General features: G+C 44.8%; 1 protein-coding gene across 4 annotated transcripts in view; it reads left to right on the forward strand.

Annotated features, from left to right (window-relative positions):
* The window catches only part of MACROD2 (mono-ADP ribosylhydrolase 2), a 1544544-nt gene that overhangs the window by 1382257 nt on the left and 139440 nt on the right, over nucleotides 1–22847 (forward strand). For all 4 annotated transcript variants that reach the window (XM_063125349.1, XM_063125348.1, XM_063125350.1 and 1 more), the window contains one exon: nucleotides 18769–18831. In XM_063125349.1, the coding sequence (XP_062981419.1) occupies nucleotides 18769–18831 (63 nt within the window). The remainder of the gene's footprint in view (nucleotides 1–18768; nucleotides 18832–22847) is intronic.

Below are 22847 nucleotides of genomic sequence, written 5' to 3' on the forward strand. Positions count from 1 at the left end.
GGGGTTGGATGGGGGAGCAGGATTTCTTTTTTTAAAAAATGTACTTTTTCAGTGGAGTGCTCCTGTGCTCTTTTCTGATAAAACAATAACAGAAAATGGCGGGCGCAACATCCTCTTCCTCCCATCTAGACATCCTGCAACGATCCCAGAAGCTTGTAAGTCCAGGATCATCCCACCTCCCTCCCTCTACACCGTATGGTGTAGACATGCATTTTCATATGCATTTTTGTGTGCCAATTTCCCTAATATTCACAACTTTTGCAAATGATTTTCCTTAATATAATGCTGTTTTGTGCAGTGCTTTTACTAATATACACACTTGGTTTGTGATTTCCACCTAATATACGCATTTTTGTACACTATTTCCCCTAATATATGCACTTTTGTATGCATTGTTTTGTTCAGAGAACTGCATCAAGAACCAATTTCAGAGTATCTCTGAATTGAAAAATGTTGATTGTAGCTCTGTCTGTCTGTGTTATCCTCATGAACAATCATTTAATTTGCCACGTTAAATCTCAGTCCCATTTATTATGTTGTAGAAAAATATACCAGTGCAAAACATACATGCATTCACTGAGCTCTAAAAAGACCTACATTCTCTTAAAAAAAGTTTTAAAGAGTAGCATATAAAGTGTGTTTTTTTCTTTAGTATTCAATCAAATCATTTCTGTTAGATAAAGTGAATTTTATAGAGGTCTTGAAAAGGACAATTTAAATGAAGATGAAATGCTGCAGAAAGTGTTCTTTGGGGAGTAGTAAGCAGAAAAAATGGCCATGAAGCATTCACTCTTTCATGCAAAAAATACTTTGAAGTATACTTAAACCACACTTTCTAGTCTGATTGAGATCTTGTTATTACACTCCATGGCCTTAGCTAGACTTACCTTATAGTTCACGATGGAGGAGGGAAGATCTCGCGTTGTGATTAATGCGAGATCCCTTCTCCATTTACACGTGAGGCGGGACGACCTCAGGAAGAGAGGTGTTGCGCCCGCCATTTTTTAATTTTTAATTTTTAAAGAGGATGGAGCTCATGAATGCTCATGCGCTAAAGGTAAGTTTTTTTTGAGAAACACTGCATCCCGTGCGCCCCGTGCGCTGCTCCCGGAGCCGGGTCAAACTGCAGCAATGGGCCACATGTTCTGCAGTCTCGGGCTCAGCCCAAGACCACGGAAAAAGCGGGCCCAAAGGGGAGGGTGAGATCCTGGGGCAAGGGAGGGATGATCCCTCCCTGATCCCGGGATCCGCTGTGTGTCATGTGGATGCACAGTGGCAATCCCAGGGTTCGCCCGGTGATAAAGCCTGGTCTAGCTAAGGCCCATGTGTGAGTGGAAGGTACTTGCCTAGTTTGTGTATGTGCATATGCATAACCGCCCAGAGAGCTTCGGCTATTGGGCGGTATAAAAATGTAATAAATAAATAAATAAATAAATAAAACAGAAAAGGATAATTATTTAACCTTCTACCCTTCTCAGATTCATTTCCTCTCCCGCCTTCCATGTTACCATAGAGGTATCCCAACTCATGCTCGTAGGAGTAGCTTTTCAGGTAGTGCAACACTCCCAACCTTTAGCTACCTACTTACCTACCTACCTACCTCCACCTGTGTTTCAGATTGTGAAGAACTTGTGGCCTTCTAGATGTTAGACTACAATTCCCATCACCACTGGCTATGCTGGCTGCAGCTGATGGGAGTTCACTCCAAGAGCATCTGGAGGGCCACACATGTCTAATTGGGCCAATACAGTGCTATTTAATACTACCTTATTAAAGTATTTAATACTGTTTCATGAAATCATAGCCCAGAAAACACACAGCATTACAATGCAGAGTCAAATGAAAAGGCCATCCCCACAAACAGGAGGAAAAATGGTTACAGAAGGGCTCTCTTGCACTTTTTTTTTATGTACAGGTGGGAAAGGGGGAATATGTAAGGAACATGATTGGGCCGTGGATGATAGAAGGTTCCCAGAAGGCTTGATCATATAAGACCAACTCTGGCCTGCTTGCATTGGCTGCCTGTACATTTCCAAGTCCGACTCAAGGTGCTAGTTTTAACCTATAATGCCTTACATGGCTTGGGACCACAATACCTGATGGAATACCTCTCCCAACATGAACCTACCCGTACACTACACTCAACATTAGGGTGACCATATTTTGGAAACCAAAAAGGAGGACAACATGGCTGGCCCCCAAGGGGGCGTTTCCAGTACCCAGGGGCATGCCCACCCGAACATAGCCTTGGTCACATGTCTGATTTTACATCACACATTTAAGACAAATCTGTTCTACATAACATCTTAATGTTAAAATCACTGAAATAAAGAACAAGTGAGGGATTCAACGTCATTTTGATTTGTGGATGCCTTGCCTCTGCTGAGCTCCAGGTACCCGACTGCCCACCAAATCTGCAACAGGAAAGGTGCCCTGCTTGCCCAAGACTTCTTACCTAAAGACTGGAGATCCCCTTAATGCCAAGGGCTGAAATTGCTCAATATGCAACACCCCAAAGAGGAGGTTTGACAATCTGAGTTTGAAGGATATGGCTCCAGCAGTTTTAAAAAACAATAATTTTAAAACCTCAAACTTTAAAACAACAACAACTAAAACTCAATGGATGGACAGATCTGTTTCAAACTTGGCATAGCTAAAGTCCTTGTTAAGAGCAATCATGGTGCCAAGTTTCATCTTTTTATCTTTAAAAATAACATTATTTTTTTAAAAAATTAAATCCTCAAATTTTAAAAAATGCCTAAAAATCAATGGATGAACGAATCTGTTTCAAATTTGGTATGGATAAAGCTATACCTAAAATCTATCATGGTGCCAACTTTCATCTCTTTATCTTTAAAAATGATGATTTTAAAAATAATAATTTTAAAACCTCAATTTTCAAAAAATTCCTGAAAAACCAATGGATGAACGGATCTGTTTCAAATTTGGTATGACTAAAGTCCTTCCTAAGAGCTACCATCATGCCAAGTTTCATGTCTTTATCTTAAAAAATGACAGAGTTATAAGCATTTTTGTTAAGTCCCATTAGAGCTGCTCTGGAAAAATCCGGATTTCCCCTCCCCCCCCTCCAGGAGTTGTCATCAAAGCCCCAGACAAATCCGGTCATATGGTCACCCTACTCAACATCTAAGGTCCTCCTCCGGGTGCCTACTCCCAGGGAAGCTCAAAGGATGGTAACAAGGCCTTTTCAGTGGTGGTCCCCCAATTATGGAACTATCACCCTGAAGAGGCTCGCCTGGCACCAACATTGTTATCTTTTCAGTGCCATGTCAAGACTTCTCTCTTCTCCGAGGCATTTATGCTGAGTTTAACATATGCTGAGTTTTTTTTCTTAACTTACCCCAAAATAGTTGTTTTAAATGGATATTGTTTGTTTTTATGCTTTTTATGGTTTTAAATTTTGCATATTTGTTTTTAATGTTCACTGTTTTTAATCTTTGTAAACCGCCCAGCTTCAGCTATGGGGTGGTATATGAATGTAAATAATAATAATTAATAATATTTTTTTTTGTAATAAGTGAAGAAGCTGGGCTCTGATTTTTCTACAAATGGTTTTAACAGAGCTGCTGCTGCTTCTTCTTCTTCTTCTTCTTCTTCTTCTTCTTCTTCTTCTTCTTCTTCTTCTTCTTCTTCTTCTTCTTCTTCTCCTTCTCCTTCTGCTCCTCCTCCTCCTTCTCCTTCTTCTTTTCTTCTTCTTTTCCTCTTCCTCCTCCTCCTCCTCCTCCTCGTCTTCTTCCTCCTCCTCCTTTTCCTGAGATACAGTAAGGTGCAAAGTTCCAAGTCACTAAAATGACTAATGTAATGTTGTCAAAGGAGAATTATATACAGTGACAACTCAAGGTTCCTCCAAGGTACTCATCTGTCAAGGAACTCATTTCACATTTCTATCCATTATCTGAATAACCAATAAACCCCCATGATTGTATAGTGCAGAGAGGAAGCAAATGATATCTCTGCGTAGAACATTTTGACACAGCCTTTGCTTTAAACAGCATGGGGATCCCTTGGAATGCCAGGCTGCAAGGTTGTTGTATTATCAGTGCTGCTGCTGTTGTTGTTGACAACAAATCTGATTTTAATCTAAACTTTTACTGACCTCTATCTCCTCTTGCAGTTCCACCCACTTGATTGCCTGGGCTGTATGCAAACAACAGGCTTTTATTAATCTGGGGCACATAAAAAGAGCCGTGTTCCATTTACCAGCAACACTGTGTTAATCACAAAAATAGATTCCACAACCTCAGTGTGAACAATGGTATAATCAATGCAGTAAGCAGTGATGCTGAAGATAGGCATTTAAGCATATTTCTCTCCCTCCCTCCCCTTTTAAGGGGAAGTATGGCCTAGAGGCAAGGAAAAAAATGGAAACGAAAAACAGAGTTTTGTGCTGCTTGCTTTTCCACAGCTATCGTTTCTTTCTGTCTGTTCACCCATTTCGAAGAGTCAGATGAGCAGGACGCATGTCTATACATTCCAACCACCCCTGTTCACCAGGGACTGCCCGTGTTTGCTGGCATCTGCCCTTTGTAAAAGATTTCTCTTATTTTTTTATCTTTTAGGGAGAGGTAAGGGATGCTTTTAAACACGCGGAATTGAATCTGGAGTATACCCGCTGCAAAATCCAGCGGAAACTCCTGCTGGAGGAAGAAAGGGGGGGGAGAAGTGATTTTAACTGATTCTCACTGCCGCCAATGCCACCTCCCACACTGCTCTGGAAGGTCTTCCAGAGCAGCTTTCCAGGGGACACGGGGGCTTTATACTTCCTGCAGCAGGAGTATTCTGTGAGCGGCATTCTGCCCATGGGAAATTTTGATCCAGTCCTTTGTTGGCATATACACGCATGCAAGCATTAGAGTTCTAGAGGCCCTTACCTGGGTCTCTAGAAATTAAATTTGGGACAAAGATTTTTTTGAATCTAGCAGACATGTATATAAAGGCACATGTAAATCTGAGTTGCCCGCACCCCTCACTTCTTTGCCGAATATATTTGAGTTGCAGCTATTGGCAAGCAAGGGATGCATGGGTAGTCTCTAACCATTAAAGTGTTGGATTAGGACCAGGGAGAGCCATGTCCAAATCGCTGCTCAGCAATTAATCTTGCTGTGTGACCTTGGCCAGTCACTATCTCTGAGCAGAATCTACTTCACAAGGCTTCCAGGAGGAGAAGGCTATCAATGGCTGCTAGTCCTGATGCCTCTATGCAACCTCCAGTATCTGAGGCAGTAAGCCTATGTGCACCAGTTGCTGGGGAACGTGGGTGGGAGGGTGCTGTTGCACTCACATCCTACTTGTGGGCTTTCCATGGGAAGCTGATAGGTCACTGTGTGAACAGAATGCTGGACTACATGGACCATTGCTCTGATCCAGCAGGGCTCTCCTTATGTTTTTACTGATGGGAGGATAGGTGGGTGGGTGGGGTACCACCTTGAGCTCTTTGGAGATGGTTTGAGATAAGAATGGATGAAGAGCAACCAGTTAAATGTGGGCTGCCTGTTTATTGGGGTGAAACAAATCTGGAGAACATCTGAAATAAATCAATGGAATAGAGAGACGAAGGCCGGATCTACACTACTGCTTTAAAGTGCTTTGTAACAGTTATAAAGCACTTTAACTGCTTTAAAGCGCTATAAAACTGTTATAAAGCACTTTAAAGCAGTAGTGTAGATCCGGCCGAAGTGTTCAGAGGAGGGCAACCAGGATGATCAGGGGTCTGGAAACAAAGCCTTATGAAGAGAGACTGAAACAACTGGGCATGTTGAGCCTGGAGAAGAGAAGATTGAGGGGAGACATGATAGCACTCTTCAAATACATAAAAGGTTGTCACACAGAGGAGGGCCAGGATCTCCTCTCGATTCTCCCAGAGTGCAGGACACAGAATAACGGACTGAAGTTACAGGAAGCCAGATTCCAGCTGGACATCAGGAAAAACTTCCTGACTGTTAGAGCAGTGCGACAATGGAACCATTTACCTAGGGAGGTTGTGGGCTCTCCCACACTAGAGGCCTTCAAGAGGCAGCTGGACAACCATCTGTCAGGGATGCTGTAGGGTGGATTCCTGCATTGAGCAGGGGGTTGGACTCAATGACCTTATAGGCTCCCTCCAATTCTATGATTCTATGATGTTTTTTAAAAAAATATTTGTGGTTTTATTCCAAGAGATGGCCCTATGCATTTCCGCCCTGAATATGGGCCTTCTTCAGGAGTCATTTTTAATATATATGGATGCCTGCAGATATCTCTGAAGAATATACGCCCTTTCTGCACCTAAGGGTTATCCCAGGAAAATGGAGGGATCATCCCTGCCTGCTCCTGGGATCCCCTGTGTGGCATTTGGATGCAGAGGAATGATCCCGGGATGATCCTGGGATATAGGGCTGGTGTAGACATGCCCTTTGTCTCAGGGATGAATCCTGCAACTGTGTTTTGCAGGGGAAGAGGGCACAATTTTATATTATGGTTTTATACTGTTGTTTTATACTTTGAATGTTTTTAATTTTTGTGAACCGCCCAGAGAGCTCCGGCTATTGGGTGATATAGAAATGTAATAAATAAATAAATAAATAAATTGGAACAGGAAACTGAAAAGCCCCAGTCCATGCATGGGCAAATCACACACAGCCCTTTGGATCCCAGCATGAGTGCCATTTAGGATAAATATAAACAACAGGAGCTGGAGCACAATTGTGTTTCAGCAAAATGTAAGTTATATATATAAAAAGGGCCAACCTTGTCCCCACCCCACCCTTGATATCCCTGAACTGCCCCTGGCCCGGCTCCTTCTGTCTGCTGACCCCTGCTACTCGCAGGGAGGAGAGAAGAAGCCAGGATGGACCCCCCCACACCATCCACAGTCCTTGGGATCATTCCAGGACCACTGGAAGAATCGGGTTTTCCCAGGGTTTCTTTATCCCTGGGAAAACATGTCCCCCCTGCCCCCAGGAGTCCCTGTGCGTCATTTGCACACACAGGGAGCACCTAGGGCTAACCCCGTGGAAAAAGGCTGGTGTAGAAACGGCCTGAGATGAATGTAAGGTAGACTTAAAATGCTCAAGGGTTAGGGTGGCCAGATGCAAATGAAGGCAGGGCTCCTGCATCTTTATTAGTTTTGCAGAAGAGTAGGTGTAGCTTATCATGCAAGCTTATCTTTTTTGCTTCTAGCTACCCTAGCTTAGAGTGTAATCCTATGCATATTTAGACAGGGTGGTGGGGGGAAGCCCTATAACTCTCAGCCTTCCCCAGCCAGAATACAGTGAGGGCTTCCTTCTGCGTAAAACATGCCCAGGATCATGCTGTGGCTGACTTAAAATGTTGGTCCTGTTTATTCTCAAGGCTCCAGGACAGCAGGAAATGATCTTTATTATCTCGTAGCGTCGTGGTCAGCAAGTGAACAGTGTTCATGCCGCCACCTTCCCTTAAGAACCCTGGGTTGTTCAGAGCGAGGCCCACTGATTAATGGGAATTTAATGAGGTGGCTGTTGCACTGAGGCAAGGAGACCTCCAAAGCTGTTTTGGCTGGCCAGGCACATGGCAGGCCCAAGGTTTCCTTGATATCAGACACAGAGGCATTAGGTAAGAGAGGCCAGTGAGAAACTGCAGCTGAGCTAGAGGCTCAGCAGGTGTGTGCTCTTAGCTGGGATTTGGAGAGTTCATATCGATTCTGCATTGGAAACAGACCTGCCTGAGCCGCGTGTGCTTGTTTCCTAACACTTTCCTCATAATCTGTAAATAAATGTGGTGTCTCTTTTAACAAAGAGACACCACAAGACTCTGCCGTTTTCTCCTGGAAGGAAGCTCCCGCCCCCTGACAAAGGGGGAACAAAACAACAGGAACCGTGTTTCCGGAGTACGCCGTAAACCATCTTCCATAATGCTTAGTTCAAAACGAAGGAGAGGCATTGAAACTGCTCAGCAGTCAAACTGTAAAGGAACTCAAGTTCAGGTTCTTAATGCCTGTTGGGCCTGTTATCTTTTTAAACCTTTGAGACTAAGCCTCAATGGATCGTGTTTTCCTCCTAGTTTACCCACATTACCTCACAGCCGTTGTTGCATTTATTTATTTATTTATTTTAAAAACCCCAAATGGATGTTGCCAGCTTAATGCAAGCAGTGGCCTGGCAAATGGAATGCTTTGTGCCAAATCCCGCCTCTGCGTTGAAATAAATGGTTAAAGCTCAGAAAACTCTTCTAGGCAAAAGACTTGAAGCTAATTCTGCTAGCCTCAGTGAAATGCTCTTCTCTGTCCTCCTCCACACCCTGGCTCCCTCTCTTCACGGTAGGGTTATAGCCCAAGCTGTTATTAAACCTGACCTAAATCATAATTTAATTAAAGGAATTAAAATGACTGAAAGATTCCGTAATGTCAGGCCACTACCCTGATGATTTATTTTAATGCATTTGTAGCCTTGCAACACAATAGTGGGATATATGCTAGAGGATGAGGGATGGAGGAAGAGAGTGAGTTGTTTAAATTCTGGACATTTTCTGGGACTGGAATTGTCTGAGCTCCACTGCTATTTTCTACCAGCTGTCAGTGATTAATCATAATGTATGCATTTGACGCAGGAAACACAACACAAGTATGTTGTTTAAATATTCGGAAGATTTCTGGAAAAGGTACTGCGTATTGTCTGAGACCAAATCGTTGCCAAACGTACACTTGGATCAGCCCAACATGACTGGGTTCCAGGATCAGTTTTCTTCACTGAGCTCAAATACGTTGCAGCAAGCTTTCGGACTCGTAACTGGTGGAAGAGCCGTCGGCCAAGGTCTTCTTCCACCTCCTCGCCATTTCGACATGCGTTTTGCCATCTGGCTAGCGGACACATCTGGTGTCGCGTTATTATTATTAATGTTGTAAACCGCCCAGAGAGCTTCGGCTATGGGGCGGTATATAAATGTAATAAAATAAATAAATAATAAATAAATAAATAAATTATTGGAGCGGCTCTATGTTACGCTATGAAAACCATAGTTGTTGTAGGACCAGCGATGCCGTGTTAAATTTTGAAGTGCTGGCAACAGTCCCCACAGCCACGGCCCGAAGGAGAGTCCAAAATGTAAGCAGCTGCACAATTTATGTGTGTGGGTGGGTATTTATTAGGATCATCTGACAGTCTTGGAATAGTGAACTGGCAAAGGGCAGTATAGTGATTAGCATGTTGGACTTTGGACAGAGGGATCTGAGGTTGCATGAGAAAGGGCAAGAGAGGGAAACAACATGTTCCCAAACAGTTTAAGGCCTTTCCAGGAGTTTTTTTGGCCAGTACCCATGACCTTCATTTTATCGCAAAGTCCACAAGCCAGTCCTAGAAACTGCCCTGCAGCTTTTCTGAGGCTGAGGGGACTTACTTGCCCATTCAGAACCAAGCCACTCCGAAATATTTTGCATTACAACAGGGATAGCTCACAACAATACTGTGAGGATTGCAGCTAAGCTCAGAAGGACGGTAGTTGAGAACATCATCCCTGGTAGATGATGTCATCGGCCCTTCGACCTTGCGAGCGCTGTCTCCTCTGCTTAGGGCTCTGGAAATGCTCCTGCTCCTTTTTTTTTCCAGGCAGGAGATTATTCCATGGACCACCCTCCCTGCAACCTGGCGCTCTTCAGATGTGTCGAACTACATTCTGGCTGGTGATGCTGAGAATTGCAGTCCAACGCAAATGGTGGGCACGAGGTTGGGGAAGGCGGCCATGTACTATGCCTCCTGCCAGACCAGTGCCTTGCCCAGATGAAGGACCCATTTGGTGGTGGCTTTTCGGTGGTGTCATTTTGGTGTAGCTCCATCCCTCACCACTTGGGTGGCATTTGAACCTTGGAGATCACAGAGGATGGATCAGTAATGTGTGTACTCACAGTGACACCACCACACTTTTGGGGGATGGAGGACTTTGGAATTGGAGCAACCATATTCTCACCCCGCTCCCCTCCTCGTGATCTCCTGGGTTATAAGAGCAGTGTGAGCACTCCTACAAAGAAAACACTCCCCCGCCCCTCGACACACACACAAGAGCCTGCATAAGTGTTTTCTAAATATATCACGACAATCTGCACTAAGTGAGGTGTTGCATTGTCTTTATTTAGACTGCTTGCACCGTGGAGCACAGCTTCCAACAGTCAAAATAGTAAGAAAACATCCCAGTGTTTCTTAAAGGTTGTTGCAACAAAGGGAAAATTAAATACTCAGGCTGCAGGCTCCTAACATTTTTTGGCTTGCCACGTTCGTGATGGGATCAGAAAGCGGTGTGACAATGCATTCTCCAGAGGGCTGTTACAATGAAAGTGGAAAATGCTGAAACCCGTTCCCTCTCCTGTTATAGCTCTGAGATTACCTCCTGCTTTCTACAAAATTCTTGTTTCATCCTCGTCTCCCATCTGACCTCCGTGCTTATTACCGCATCAGCTGTTTCATTTGGGGGCTGCTGCTGCAGCCTGCATTCTGCCTTGCCCCCTTGCATACTAAACGCCACTCCTTAAAAGTGGTGGGACGGTATGAAGGCTTTAGCAAGTTTCCGTATTTTCTATTTTTAGAGGATAAGACCCTTGTCTTCCTTGGGAGTGAAACAGCTGCTTATGAAACACTGGGTTGTCTCCGGCATTTTTTTTTTTTTTTACAAGTTCTAAATGTGTAAATCAACTCCTCAATTTCTTTAAAGAAAAAGAGAGCAGACTTCTAATAATAATCAGTGCCCAGCTTGACAAAGGCAAACAAAGCACTTTGCCAGCAATCTGTACCCCAGTGACGGATGTGCTTATTTCGTCTGTGTGCTGTGCCACTGTTAACTTTCAGGCTCCTGTTTTTAAATTGTTTCTTTCTCCTCTGAACGGCAGACAGATGTTTCTGTTTGACGTCGGATATAGCTTGGAACCATTTACATTTGCGAGTCTAAAATGACACACAGTGTCATGCACCGCATTTGCTATCATATTTGGAAGGGATGAAGAATGACAACAAATCAAATACTGTTAAGAGCGAGAGAAGCAGACATGGTGAGGCAGTTGTCACCTAAATAAAAAATTATGTATTTTCTAGCTTCCGATGCAGCAAAGAGAAGAAACACAAGAGGCAAAGGAAGAAGAAGGAAGAAAAGATATTTTTATTACTAGTATGTCATCAGGACAGACGCTAGGCAATAACTTTGGATTTTCCATTGCCTACTAGAGAATGAATGAGAGTGGGGGGGGGGGAATAAAGCTAGGGAACAGATACATATTCTTGCTGTTTCGCTTGAGACATGCACTATTTAAAACCTTTCCATTTGCTTTGCTTCTCGTGTCAGTAGAGAGAAGTAATTAGGAAAAGGTTCTTCATCAATAAAAGATGTTCAGTGAGAGACTGTCATTTGCAAACATGTTTTTTCTTTTAAATGTTTGTTGAGGTTTGAACAGGGTTTTCTTTAGAGCTGTGTCGTATTGCCATATAACCATTTGCTTCCCCGCCTCTCTATTTTTATCTCCTTTGCCTATACTCAAACCCCACCCACCGTTGCCTATACATTGCCAAGTAATTGCCTCTAGCCATATGCTTTTGGTATCATTTGATGACATAATACATTTTACACTGCCTACGGTAGGCGGCTGATTCCATCTCTAGTATAACTTAGGAATGTCACACGACAGATTAATTTGCTTATATTATTAAGTATTACTAGAAGAGCTTTGCCGCCAGTTCTAACATTACTTTTTCCAGGTCACCTTCTGAAACCTTTGTGGCGATCCAGTGAGAAAATGGTTCTTGTCATGTGTAAAAGGTCAGGCGTGTATCAAGCAATGCTTTGGGTTCATTGTTATTCGCTGAGACTCTGATCTGAAATTTTGAACGTTACAAAGATGTGCATCTGTCTCTATTTTCTGTTTGTATTGGAACCAGTCTTGTGAATGGCCATAATGTAGATTATTATGTCCTGGAAAATCTTTGACATGGTGACAGTCTGTTTAAGTACTCACTGTCAGGCACCTGTGTGTGTGTGTGTGTGTGTGTGTGTGTGTGTGTGTGTGTGTGAGAGAGAGAGAGAGAGAGAGAGAGAGAGAGAGAGAGACTGCATTGTTGAGTGGGGAAGAGAATCTAAAACAATTGTTGTGTCAATCAATGTTGAAATTTCTATACACAACATTCCGGGTTGTGGTCACTACTTCTAGCTTAGTTATTCTACTGTGACATTTACTCCTATTAACATGACATGCTTGGAATTATCTGGAAATGGTAATTTGTTTCACATTGCTACTAATGACCTGCCACATGGCCAACAGAGTGTAGATGTCATAGCATTGATTGAATACTCTTCTAACCATTTTAGGAGTGACACACCCACACCCACACCCCAATACTGGGAAGATCAATACCACAGTGAATAAGCGACAAGTGCTTCTCTGTGTAGTACCAGTAAAAGATCAGAAGATGTTGATGAAAATATATATTTAAATATGACCAAAGATCTGGCAAAAGATATTGTGTTGTGGCAGCAGCAGGTGAAAAAAGGGAGAAGCAAATTCTCAGGATGCAGAACTTTTTATTTGTAGGTTGAAGAGCTGACGGGTTTCGGTCTGTATCTTTTTAAAGCCTTCTACAGGGGGTTGTAGGAAGATGTCTGCAAAAATCTTCTTATCAACAGAATGTCTTTCTCAGGCCATAGCTAGACCTAAAGTTTATCCCTGGATTAGGGGTGCGCACGGACCCCCTGCTCCGCTTCATTTACAGATCCGCCATTTTCGGAGTGGCCCGCTTTGCCCCGCCCACGCTCCGCCCACTTCTGCTCCGCTCCGCTCGGAGCTCCGGATCCGGATCGGAGCTCCGTTTTTCCCCCCCCATAGGGTTGCATTGAAAGCTAAAAAAGTAAACAACTTTTTTTCTGTTCAAGTTAGAAACCTCGCGTTTGGCACCATGACACCTCATGGACATACACACGCACGCCAAGTTTCAAGGCAATCCCATCATCCCCTGATTTTTGGCGAATTTTTGAAAATCGGGCACCCAATTCACACCCCTTGGGATAGCGTCAATTTGCATGTTAGAAACCTCAAACTCGGCACCAGGACAGCTTATCCATGTGTCCACATGGACGCCCAGACTCAAAGCAGTCCCATCATCCCCTGATTTTTGGCGCGGCTCTAACCTCTAACGCACCACCCATAACCCTAAGTCACACCCCTTTCGATAGCTCCGTCAATTTGCAAGTTAGAAACCTCAAACTCGGCACCATGATAGCTTATCCATGTGTCCATGTATAAGAATATAATAATATGTATAAGAATATACTATATGTAGGGAAATGGGACAAGAAGTGTGTGTATGCTTTCAAAAGAAAGCTTTCACAAAAGCAGTCAGGCTTTAATAGAGAGAAGGGGGGGACAACTAACCAACCAAACACACACTCCAAAATTTAAAAATAAAGTTTATATTAAATCAAAGTAAGGGAAAAACACAGGGCAAACTAAGCTAAAAGTCAGAAAGAAGCAAACAAACACACGCGCCAAGCTAAAATCCTAATCTATCTCCAAGTACACAGCAGCCAGCAGCTAGCTAAGTAGACCCTCTCCCAACGAACGCTAAACCCACAAGACGCTGAGAGCTCAAAGATCTCAGGATGACTCTGCCTTAGTCCCCCCCTCCAACGCTGGGATTGGAGGATGCGATCAATTCTCATCAGGATTGGGAGTTGAATGTGCCTGTCATCGCTTCAAATAAACCCCGCCGCGCCGCAACCGGTTTACTCTATCGTTTGTATTGTAAATGTACCCGATTTTTTAAAAAAATATTGCACGTGAACCACAGGACGCAGAAAGTTGAGAGTAGTCTCAAAATGACCCCCATCCACGACTCTCTGTGCACAAGAATTTTCAGAACGATAGCTTAAACCTCCCCCCAGTTATCCCGGATTCTTTTCCGCAATGCAATCCTATGGGCGAAAAGCCGAAAATCACCGTTTGAGCCGCGCTGTTGACCCGATTTTTAAAAAATTCTAGCACGCGACCCGCACGACGCAGAGAGCTGAGAGTAGTCTCAAAATGACCCCCATCCACTACTCTCTGTGCACAAGAATTTCCAGAACGATAGCTTCAAAAAGAACCTAGTTATCTGCGATTATTTCCCGCAATGCAATCCTATGGGCGAAATGTTCCAAGATGGCGACCGGAGCGCTCCGCCTGAAAGAGGAGCTCTGAAAAATGGGCGCTTCTCTTCGCCTTGCTTCTAGGGGTACGCGGTCCGCTTCTACTCCACCTCTGGGTAAGGCGAAGCAGGCCAATCCGCTACTGCTTCTACGCTCCTAATCGGAGCGGAGCACATGCCTACCCTGGACCATCCAAGGGTCAAACCTGTTCATCTAGGTAACACACAGGGGATCCAGTGCTCAGGCAGGGGCGAACCCTGGATTATCCCAGGATAAACCTTAGATCTAGCTGTGGCCTCAGATTGTTAATAGCGTCGGGCTCTTCAACCTACAAATAAAAAGTTCAGCATCCTGAGAATTTGCTTCTCCCTTTTTTCCATCTGATTTGGGTGCTTTTCTCTCCCTGTTTTTGCTTGTGGCAGCAGCGGGAACAATCTAAAATGTTCCTGGGCTTAACTAGGAAACTTACTGGAAGATATAGAACAAAAACATAGCCTAGTGCAGCAGAGAATTACAAAACACTTATTTCAGCTTAAAGTTTGGTTCATGCTCACTTCGGTGTCCTGTGATGTAGCAACCAGAGAGGCGGAAAATGACTAGTGTCACACATAGAATCATAGAATAGCAGAGTTGGAAGGGGCCTACAAGGCCATCGAGTCCAACCCCCTGCTCAATGCAGCCATATCGCACTGTTGGCTCATATTCAGCTTGCAATCTACAACAATTCCAAGATCCTTCTCTTTTATAGTATTGCTGAGCCAAGACATGTCACCACTGTGCTTGTTGGCAAGTAAGATGGCACAGCTTTACTTTCAAAGGGTCACATCCAACGTCATGCAAGAGGAACTTGGCTCATGCAACACGACTTCCTCTTCCTCTCCTGCCCCCTGCACCACCACCCCTCTCCTCCAGGGGCACCAGCTGCTGCAAAGAGAAGGAGAATCCATTCTGCCAGGAGTGTCCATTTTGCTGGTGGACAGACACACCTGGATAGAACCCAAAGGTGTATGCGATTTTCACCTAAGGCATGGAAGACTTAGCCCAGCCTTCCCCACCCTGGTGCCCTCCAGATGTTATGGACTTCAATTTCCATCATCCCCAACCAGCATGGCTGGTGATCAGAATGCTGGGAGTTGTAGTCCATCTGGAGGGCACCAGGTTGGAAAAGTCTGGTTTGGACAGATGCCACTCTGGGCACATCTACCTCAAGCAGGATATTCTACTATGAAAGCGGTATATAAAAGGCAGGAGCCACACTACTGCTTTATAGCGGTATTGAAGTGCACTGACCACTGTTGGGGCCCTTTGACATATACCACTTTCATACTTCTATATCCTGCTTGGTGTAGATGAGCCCTCTGTGTCCACAAGGGATCACGGCCAATGGTGGCATTTATTCTTTTACTGGAAGATCAGACTGGGGAATCATTCTACTGTTCCAACCACCACACCTTTATGGCGTAGTATCATCCAAGTGCTGCAAAATGATGAACCGGCTGATGGAGATACGTGATTAAGGTGCAGGATATCAAATAAATAAATAAAAAGTCTAGTACTGCTATAGTCAAAACGCTTGAACTCAGCAGTGCTGGCATGAAATATCCTGCTATAAATTCCTACTGGTGAAAAATGCCATGGGACACAATAAAAGATATTGTTGCCATAAGTAATACTCCACAGAATAAATATTTATGTTCTAGTGTGGCTTGACTTTAAATTTGTGCACATTCCCTCTGTACACATTTCCAACTGTGGTGTGCGAAAGATACTGAACTTATTGAAGACTTGTGGTCATCCATGTAATGTGATATATTTTTTCACAGGCTGGAAGCCCACTGCAGTACTAAGAAATTTCTATGGCTATCCGTCCATTTAGGGCATTTGAAATCAGTGTGAGATGTTACAAGCCAGCTAAAGGTCCAGGGTCCCCAGCATGGCTCCACCGAACGTGATGCGGTGACAATGATTTATACCAGATGAGAATCTTGCCCCCAACGCTGAGCTCAGAACTGCGAAGATCGTAACTGCAGGATTCTGTACTTGAGAAAGAAAAGAAAATGCTTCGACACCACCTCCACCTGCTGGTTGTTAATATGCATAGCAGACAAAGAACAAGGGCGAGAGAGAAAAACGGCTTTTTTTCTTAAAGGACTGCTTGCTAAATAATAACAGTTTTATGAGTTGCACAATATTAGTTGTGCCTCTCATAAAACTGTTATTATTATTTAGCACAATTCTCTGAAGCTTTGGGCCTTCAGATGTTAAGGCATAATGGGGGTAAAGGAACAGAGGTATATATAAATCACAATGCTGGAAATGAAGCAGAACAGGAGATAACATCATGGCAGCACAAAAGCAGGATTGATGTTGATAATTTCCAAACAGTTTGCAGGATCAGCTGATGTACATCTGGAAATGAATTTTGTTCAGTTCGTTTTCCAGATAAGTTCTGAGCATTTCTCTTTAAACCTGATGCCTAGTATGTGTAGGCCCTGTCGCCCTCCTCCCTCCCTCCCTCCCTCCTTCCCTCTCTCTGATAGTTTGGCAACATTGTTTAAGTAATTACTCTGCTGTCGAATTGAGATTGCCTTCCTAACACAGGAGTTCTGGACTGTGTTGAAACAGAGGTTGCCTGCAGTAGAGACTCCTGGATCCTGTGTCAGTGTGGTGGTGAATCTGCTCTGGGTCTCAGTCAGAACCAGTCAGAACTCTCAAGGAACTATCCAAAGTGCTGAACCTGATCCCCAAAAGCACCTTGAACTGCCCCTTTAAAGTTCTGACTGGCTCTGACTGAAATCCAGAGCGGATTCACTGCCCCACCAACCTAGGGGCCACCAGCCACCACTGGTTGCCAGGTTCAGGCTTAATGCATCTTGGGAAGCCTCTCCCTGCAGGATAAACTCCTCATGCTCAAGCACTGCTTTTATATTTGGGATTCAAGAAGCAGGGGGAAATGTATGTCAGGAGGGTGATCCAGACGGTAGAACTTTGCCATGCTGTCGCGTTTTGTCTGTCCGTTGCGCACTGCCTTCAAGTCATTGGTCATGCATTTTTTATCATGTGTGGAGCATTTTGGAAGGGTTCAAATGTAAGGTGAAAACCTTGACAGCTTTATCCAGGATTTCTGTATGCTATGTAGCCCTGATTTTAATGAGCTTTTCATGTTTCGAAATGTAGCTCTATTAAGGCACTTTCAAGAGTGATCTACTTCCCCCACCCCCTAATTTGAGGAATTGCAAAGACAGTGCCTTGGATCCAAAATAGTATGAATTGTATCTGCTCATGCAGGAATGCTTTTCTGTAACCCCCTTCCAGCAGCAGCCCCCTGAAGATTGGAGGACCCCCAGAATAGCCTGGACGGAGGGGGAGGCTACAGCTGGATAAAACTAGTAACGTTTCCTAATCATGCATTTCTAAACCACCCAGAGAGCTTCGGCTATAAGGCAGTATAGAAATGTAGTAAATAAATAAATAAAAATTGAAGGATCTCCTGCTTGTGCAAAGGGGCAGTCTTGGATCCACACCCATAGAAAGGAAACACAAATGCAAATCATCCTGTCTGATGGGGTTGGGCGGAAAATAGATCTCTGGATTTGGGGGCTTCAACTCCCAGCATTCCTGACCATTGGCTGTGCTGGCAAGGGCTCCTGGGAGTTGAAGTCCCACATATCTGGAGACCAACCTCCTGCTCATCTCTGTGTTAAGGAGTCTTTATGGGGGTGGGGGTGGAGGAAGCAATTTTACTGTACATAAAACGTTTCCAAGTTTAAAGGCAGTACTGCCTAATTCTATGAAACCTTTCCATCTCCCATACTAGTGAATGTTAAACATTAACTATGAATGGCTTAGATCCAGATTTCGTCATGCTTAGAGTAGACCCATTGAAATTAATGGGACAGGCCTTAGTCATGACTTAATACTAAGCTCTATCACACTAGGGGTTAACACGCTCCCTACCTTCGCTTCGCTGCCCGTGTTTTTGTTCCTCAGTTACTTTCTCTTTCAAAAGAGGAAGTACAGAATGAGCACGAGGCCCATTGAGTCCACTGTTCTAATGGCGCTGCTTCTCCTGCACACAGTAGGACAGAGCAGCAATTCCGAGTTTAAAAAAACATCGGATTCAAAGAAGGTGGTTTTTTTGTCATGCAAGGAAGGCCAGAAGGTGCGGAAGGTGCACGGGAGGCAGACGATGTCATGTGAGGGACCTGAACAAACTCCATGAGTGCCCAGTAATGAGCGTGCAAGAAAACACTCAATAGGTGGAGCTTGGAGGCCTTAGCCAGACCTAAGGTTTATCCCGGGATCGTCCCGGGGTCGTCCCTGCCTGCTCCCGGGATATCCTGTGTGTCATTTACATGAACAGGGATGACCCCGGGATGATCCCGGGATAAACCTTAGGTCTAGCTAAGGCTTAAGTCTCATTCATTTCAAAGGGTCTACTCTAAGTTTGACTAAGTCAGGATCCAACCTTGTGTCTGCAGTTCTTGTCTTTTGGTCAAACTCTGCTATCCTTGCCAGTTTCATTTTAGGTCCTGCCATAAACCTGCTTATAGTGGCTGCAGTTTGTCCCCCATGTTGCCTGCTTAAGTAACGAAATACGTTTTGTAACTTTTTGTTTCTGCTGTTGTTTTTTCCTGGCAGGTGACAATGACGGCGAAGCAAAGCAAAGCCCTGATGAAATTGAGAGTCAGAGTCAAGAAGCAGGTCTGTGTTGTGCTGAGCTCTATTAAAGCATCCTATCACCCAGGCGTTCTCTACCTCGGTGAACAATAATCCTAGTCAATGCTATTGACTGAAAACGTTTGTACATTTTCATGGGATTAAGTCAGGGCTCTCTCATTGGAGACCAGAGCTCTATTTATTATGAATGAATGTATTCCTTCCAGCCCAGGAATGTAGTCTTTCCTGTTACTAACTGACTGCGCCTTCACTTCTTAAGGTGGAATAGATCCTAGAAACCCTTTAAATGGAAAATGTTTACAGCAGTATGGTATAAGGTTCACACATCAAAGGAAGACAGGAATGTGGAGAAAATCAGCTTGAAGAGATGAAGGATCTCTTCTGCTGTTAAGAAGACTGCAGTGCGATACATTTATATTTGGCTTGTAAATAACTACTTTTCTGTGCACTCTTTTATAAATTGGGTTACTGATATTTCAGAAAGGGTCAGTTTACATCAATCCAAACCTTGGAAATAAGGGTCCATCCCCATAAAGGAGTGTTTTGACGAAAACACGTCTATAAACCTGCAAAGGGTGTGCAATGTTTGTGTTTCTGCCTGAGCTCAACATGGCGTATACCTGCAACAAGTGCAAGCAGGTGGCACTTTTGGAAGAAAAAGTGAGAGGACTTGAGCGGCGAGTGTCCACCCTCCAAAGAATAAGGGCGTTGCTAGACCAGGCCGGCTGAGCCGGCCTGGAGGCGGGACGACGGCGCGCTGACGTTAGCGCACGCCACCCCGGCTTCCAGACGCGGGATGCGCAGGGACGTCGGGATCCCTGCAGCGTCCACCATTTTAAAAAAAAGTTTAAAGGGGCCACGTGTGGCCCGTAGACTCCAGACCAGGTAAGTCCGTTTTTTAAAAAAATGAAGCCCCCCCATCCTGATCCCCCCAAGACATCCCCCCAGCCCCCACTGCCCACTCTGTCCCCCCGCCCTCCCCATCCCTGATGCCCATGCCGTCCGCCCTCCCTGTCCCCGGCCTTGCCCTGGCGCTGCCGCTTGCCCACTTGCCCAGGCGGCGCTGCCCGCCGCTTTCCTGGGCGGCAGCGCATACCCCCATGGCGGGCATTGCCCGGGCGGTGGCGCCCACCGCTCTCTCTCTCACCCGCCCTCCCCGATGCCTGCTCTCCCCCCTCCTGCTGGGTCCGGCATTTCCCCCCCCCGCCCCGATGGGGACAGTGCTGCTGTGCCCAGTCCGTGGCTTTTCCCGGCTACTCACGAGTAAGCGAGTAGCCGCAAAAAGCCACGGAAGTCGCTAGACGTTCTGCAGTCCCAGCCTCAGGCCGGGACTGTGGAAAAGCCGCGCCATAAGCGATTTTGCTTATGGCGGCTTTAAACAGGCTTCAGTGCGGCCTGGACCCGGATGCCCCTGTGCGTCATGTAGACGCACAGCAGGGAAACTGGACCTCACAGCGCGCTAACGCCTCGTCTAGCAAGGCCCTAAAAGAAGACAAGGAGTTCTTAGACCGAACGGTGGAACTGCAAAAGCAACAAGAAGCACACGAGATTGAAGAGCAACAGCCAGCTGAAGCAGAAGTGGAGTATGCTGAGGGGAGGAAAGCCAATGAAGAGGAAACTCTCTGGAAAAGAGTGACAGGAGCAGAAGAACTAGAAGGCATTCTGCACCGGTGGAACCATTAGAGTTAAGCAACCGCTTTCAGCTTCTGGAGGATGAGTCTGAAGGACAGTTTGCAGAGGAAGAAGTACAGGAGACACCGTGCAACAATGAACAAGAGGCAGAAGGTAGGTCAACCAAGAAGACGAGAAGAGTAGTCATTGTGGGAGACTCCCTGCTGCGTGGGATTGAAACCCAAGTATGTCGTGAAGACCCATGGACTCGCCAGGTAGGCTGTCTCCCTGGAGCACAGATTAGAGATGTAACTGAAGGGTTACCGAAACTCATAAAGTCCACGGACACATACCCCTTTCTTCTCATCCATGTGGGAATAAATGATGTCGCCAAGCAGAGCTACGAAGAAATCATTTCAGACTTTGAAGCTCTGGGAAGGAAACTGAAGAACTTTGGGGCCCAGGTAGTTTTCTCATCCATCCTCCCGGTTCTTGGAAGAGGATTAGAAAGGGAAAGAAAAATACGCCGGATGAACGACTGGCTACGAAGGTGGTGCCGACATGAGAATTTTGGATTCTGGGACCACGGGCTACGCTACTTGGAACATGGACTGCTGGCAAGGGATGGGTTGCACCTCACAAGGGCTGGAAAGAATGAGTTCGGCAACAGCATGAAGAACTTCATCAGGAGGGCTTTAAACTGAATCTTACTGGGGCGGGAGACGTAAACCTCGAGGCAACAATGAATGAAGGCCAAGGCACCACAGTACAGAGAACAGCTCCAATAGTGTCCCAAAATAGTGTCTGCAACAAGGTAGGAACAAAGCCAGGCTATAAAACACATGGTCTTCGATGTCTATATACTAATGCCCAGAGCATGGGAAACAAACAGAACGAACTTGAACTCTTATTACATGAAGGCAAATACGACTTGATAGGTATAACTGAAACTTGGTGGGATGACTCCCATGACTGGAATATAGCAATTGAAGGATATAACTTGTTCAAAAAGAACAGAAGAAATAGAAAGGGAGGTGGAGTTGCACTATATGTTAAACATACCTATCCCTGCACAGAAATACAGGCGGATCAGACTGGGAGCCCCATCGAGAGCATCTGGATTAAAATAAATGGGGCAAGGAATACAAAGAACATGATAATCGGAGTCTACTACCAACCATCCAATCAAGGAGAAGACGAGGATGAAACTTTTTAGAAACAAATTGCCAGTGTTTCAAGGAAGTGTGATGTAGTAGTGATGGGGGACTTCAATTACCCCTGATATCTGTTGGGAGACCAATACTGCCAAAAGTGGCCCTTCCAAGAAATTCCTGACATGTATGGGTGATAACTTTCTCTACAGAAAGTGGAGGAAGGAACTAGAGGATCGGCAATCCTTGACTTGATATTGACCAATAGGGATGACTTAGTGGATAAAGTGGCAGTTACGAGAACTCTGGGGGAAAGTGACCACGTCATACTTGAATTCTTGATTATGAAGGAGACAAAAGTTTAGTGTAGCCATACACGTACTCTGGATTTTAGGAAAGCTGATTTTAATAAACTCAGAACTATGATAAGTAAGGTCCCGTGGCAAATGAGCCTAATGAGAAAAGGAGTGCAGGATGGGTGGGAGTATTTAAAAAATGAAATTTTAAAGGCACAGTTACAAACAATTCCAACAAGGAGAAAAGATAGAAGACAACAGAGGAAACCAATGTGGCTCCACAAAAAGCTTAGAGACCCTAGAAAACAAAAAGGGATACATGTAGGAAGTGGAAGGAAGGCCAGGCTACAAAAGAAGAGTACAGACAAGTGGCGCAGAAGTGCCGAAATGGCGTCAGGAAGGCTAAAGCTCAGAATGAGCTGAGATTAGCGAGGGATGCTAAAAGCAATAAAAAGGCTTTCTTCAGATACGTGAGTAGTAAAAGACAGAGGAAAGAAATGGTGGTTCAACTGCTTAATGAGGATGGCAAATTGATAACAGATGACAAAGAAAAGGCTGAAATGCTCAATTCCTACTTTGCCTCGGTCTTCTCCCAAAAGCGGGTCTATGACCCCCCTGGAAAAAGTGAAGCAGAAGTTGAGGGGGCAGGATTACAGTTTGAGATTGATAAACAAATGGTCAAAGAACACCTAATTTCCTTGATTGAGTTCAAATCTCCAGGGCCAGATGAACTGCATCCTACAGTAATGAAGGAGCTAGTGAAGAACTCTCAGAACCTTTGTCTATTATCTTTGCAAAATCATGGAAGACGGGTGAGGTGCCGGACGACTGGAGGAGGGTTAACGTTGTCCCTATCTTCAAAAAGGGAAAAAAGGAAGAACCTATCATAGAATCATAGAATCATAGAATAGCAGAGTTGGAAGGGGCCTACAAGGCCATCGAGTCCAACCCCCTGCTCAATGCAAGAATCCACCCTAAAGCA

The sequence above is a fragment of the Elgaria multicarinata genome, chromosome 4 (assembly GCF_023053635.1).
Source record: "Elgaria multicarinata webbii isolate HBS135686 ecotype San Diego chromosome 4, rElgMul1.1.pri, whole genome shotgun sequence".
NCBI lineage: Eukaryota > Metazoa > Chordata > Lepidosauria > Squamata > Anguidae > Elgaria > Elgaria multicarinata.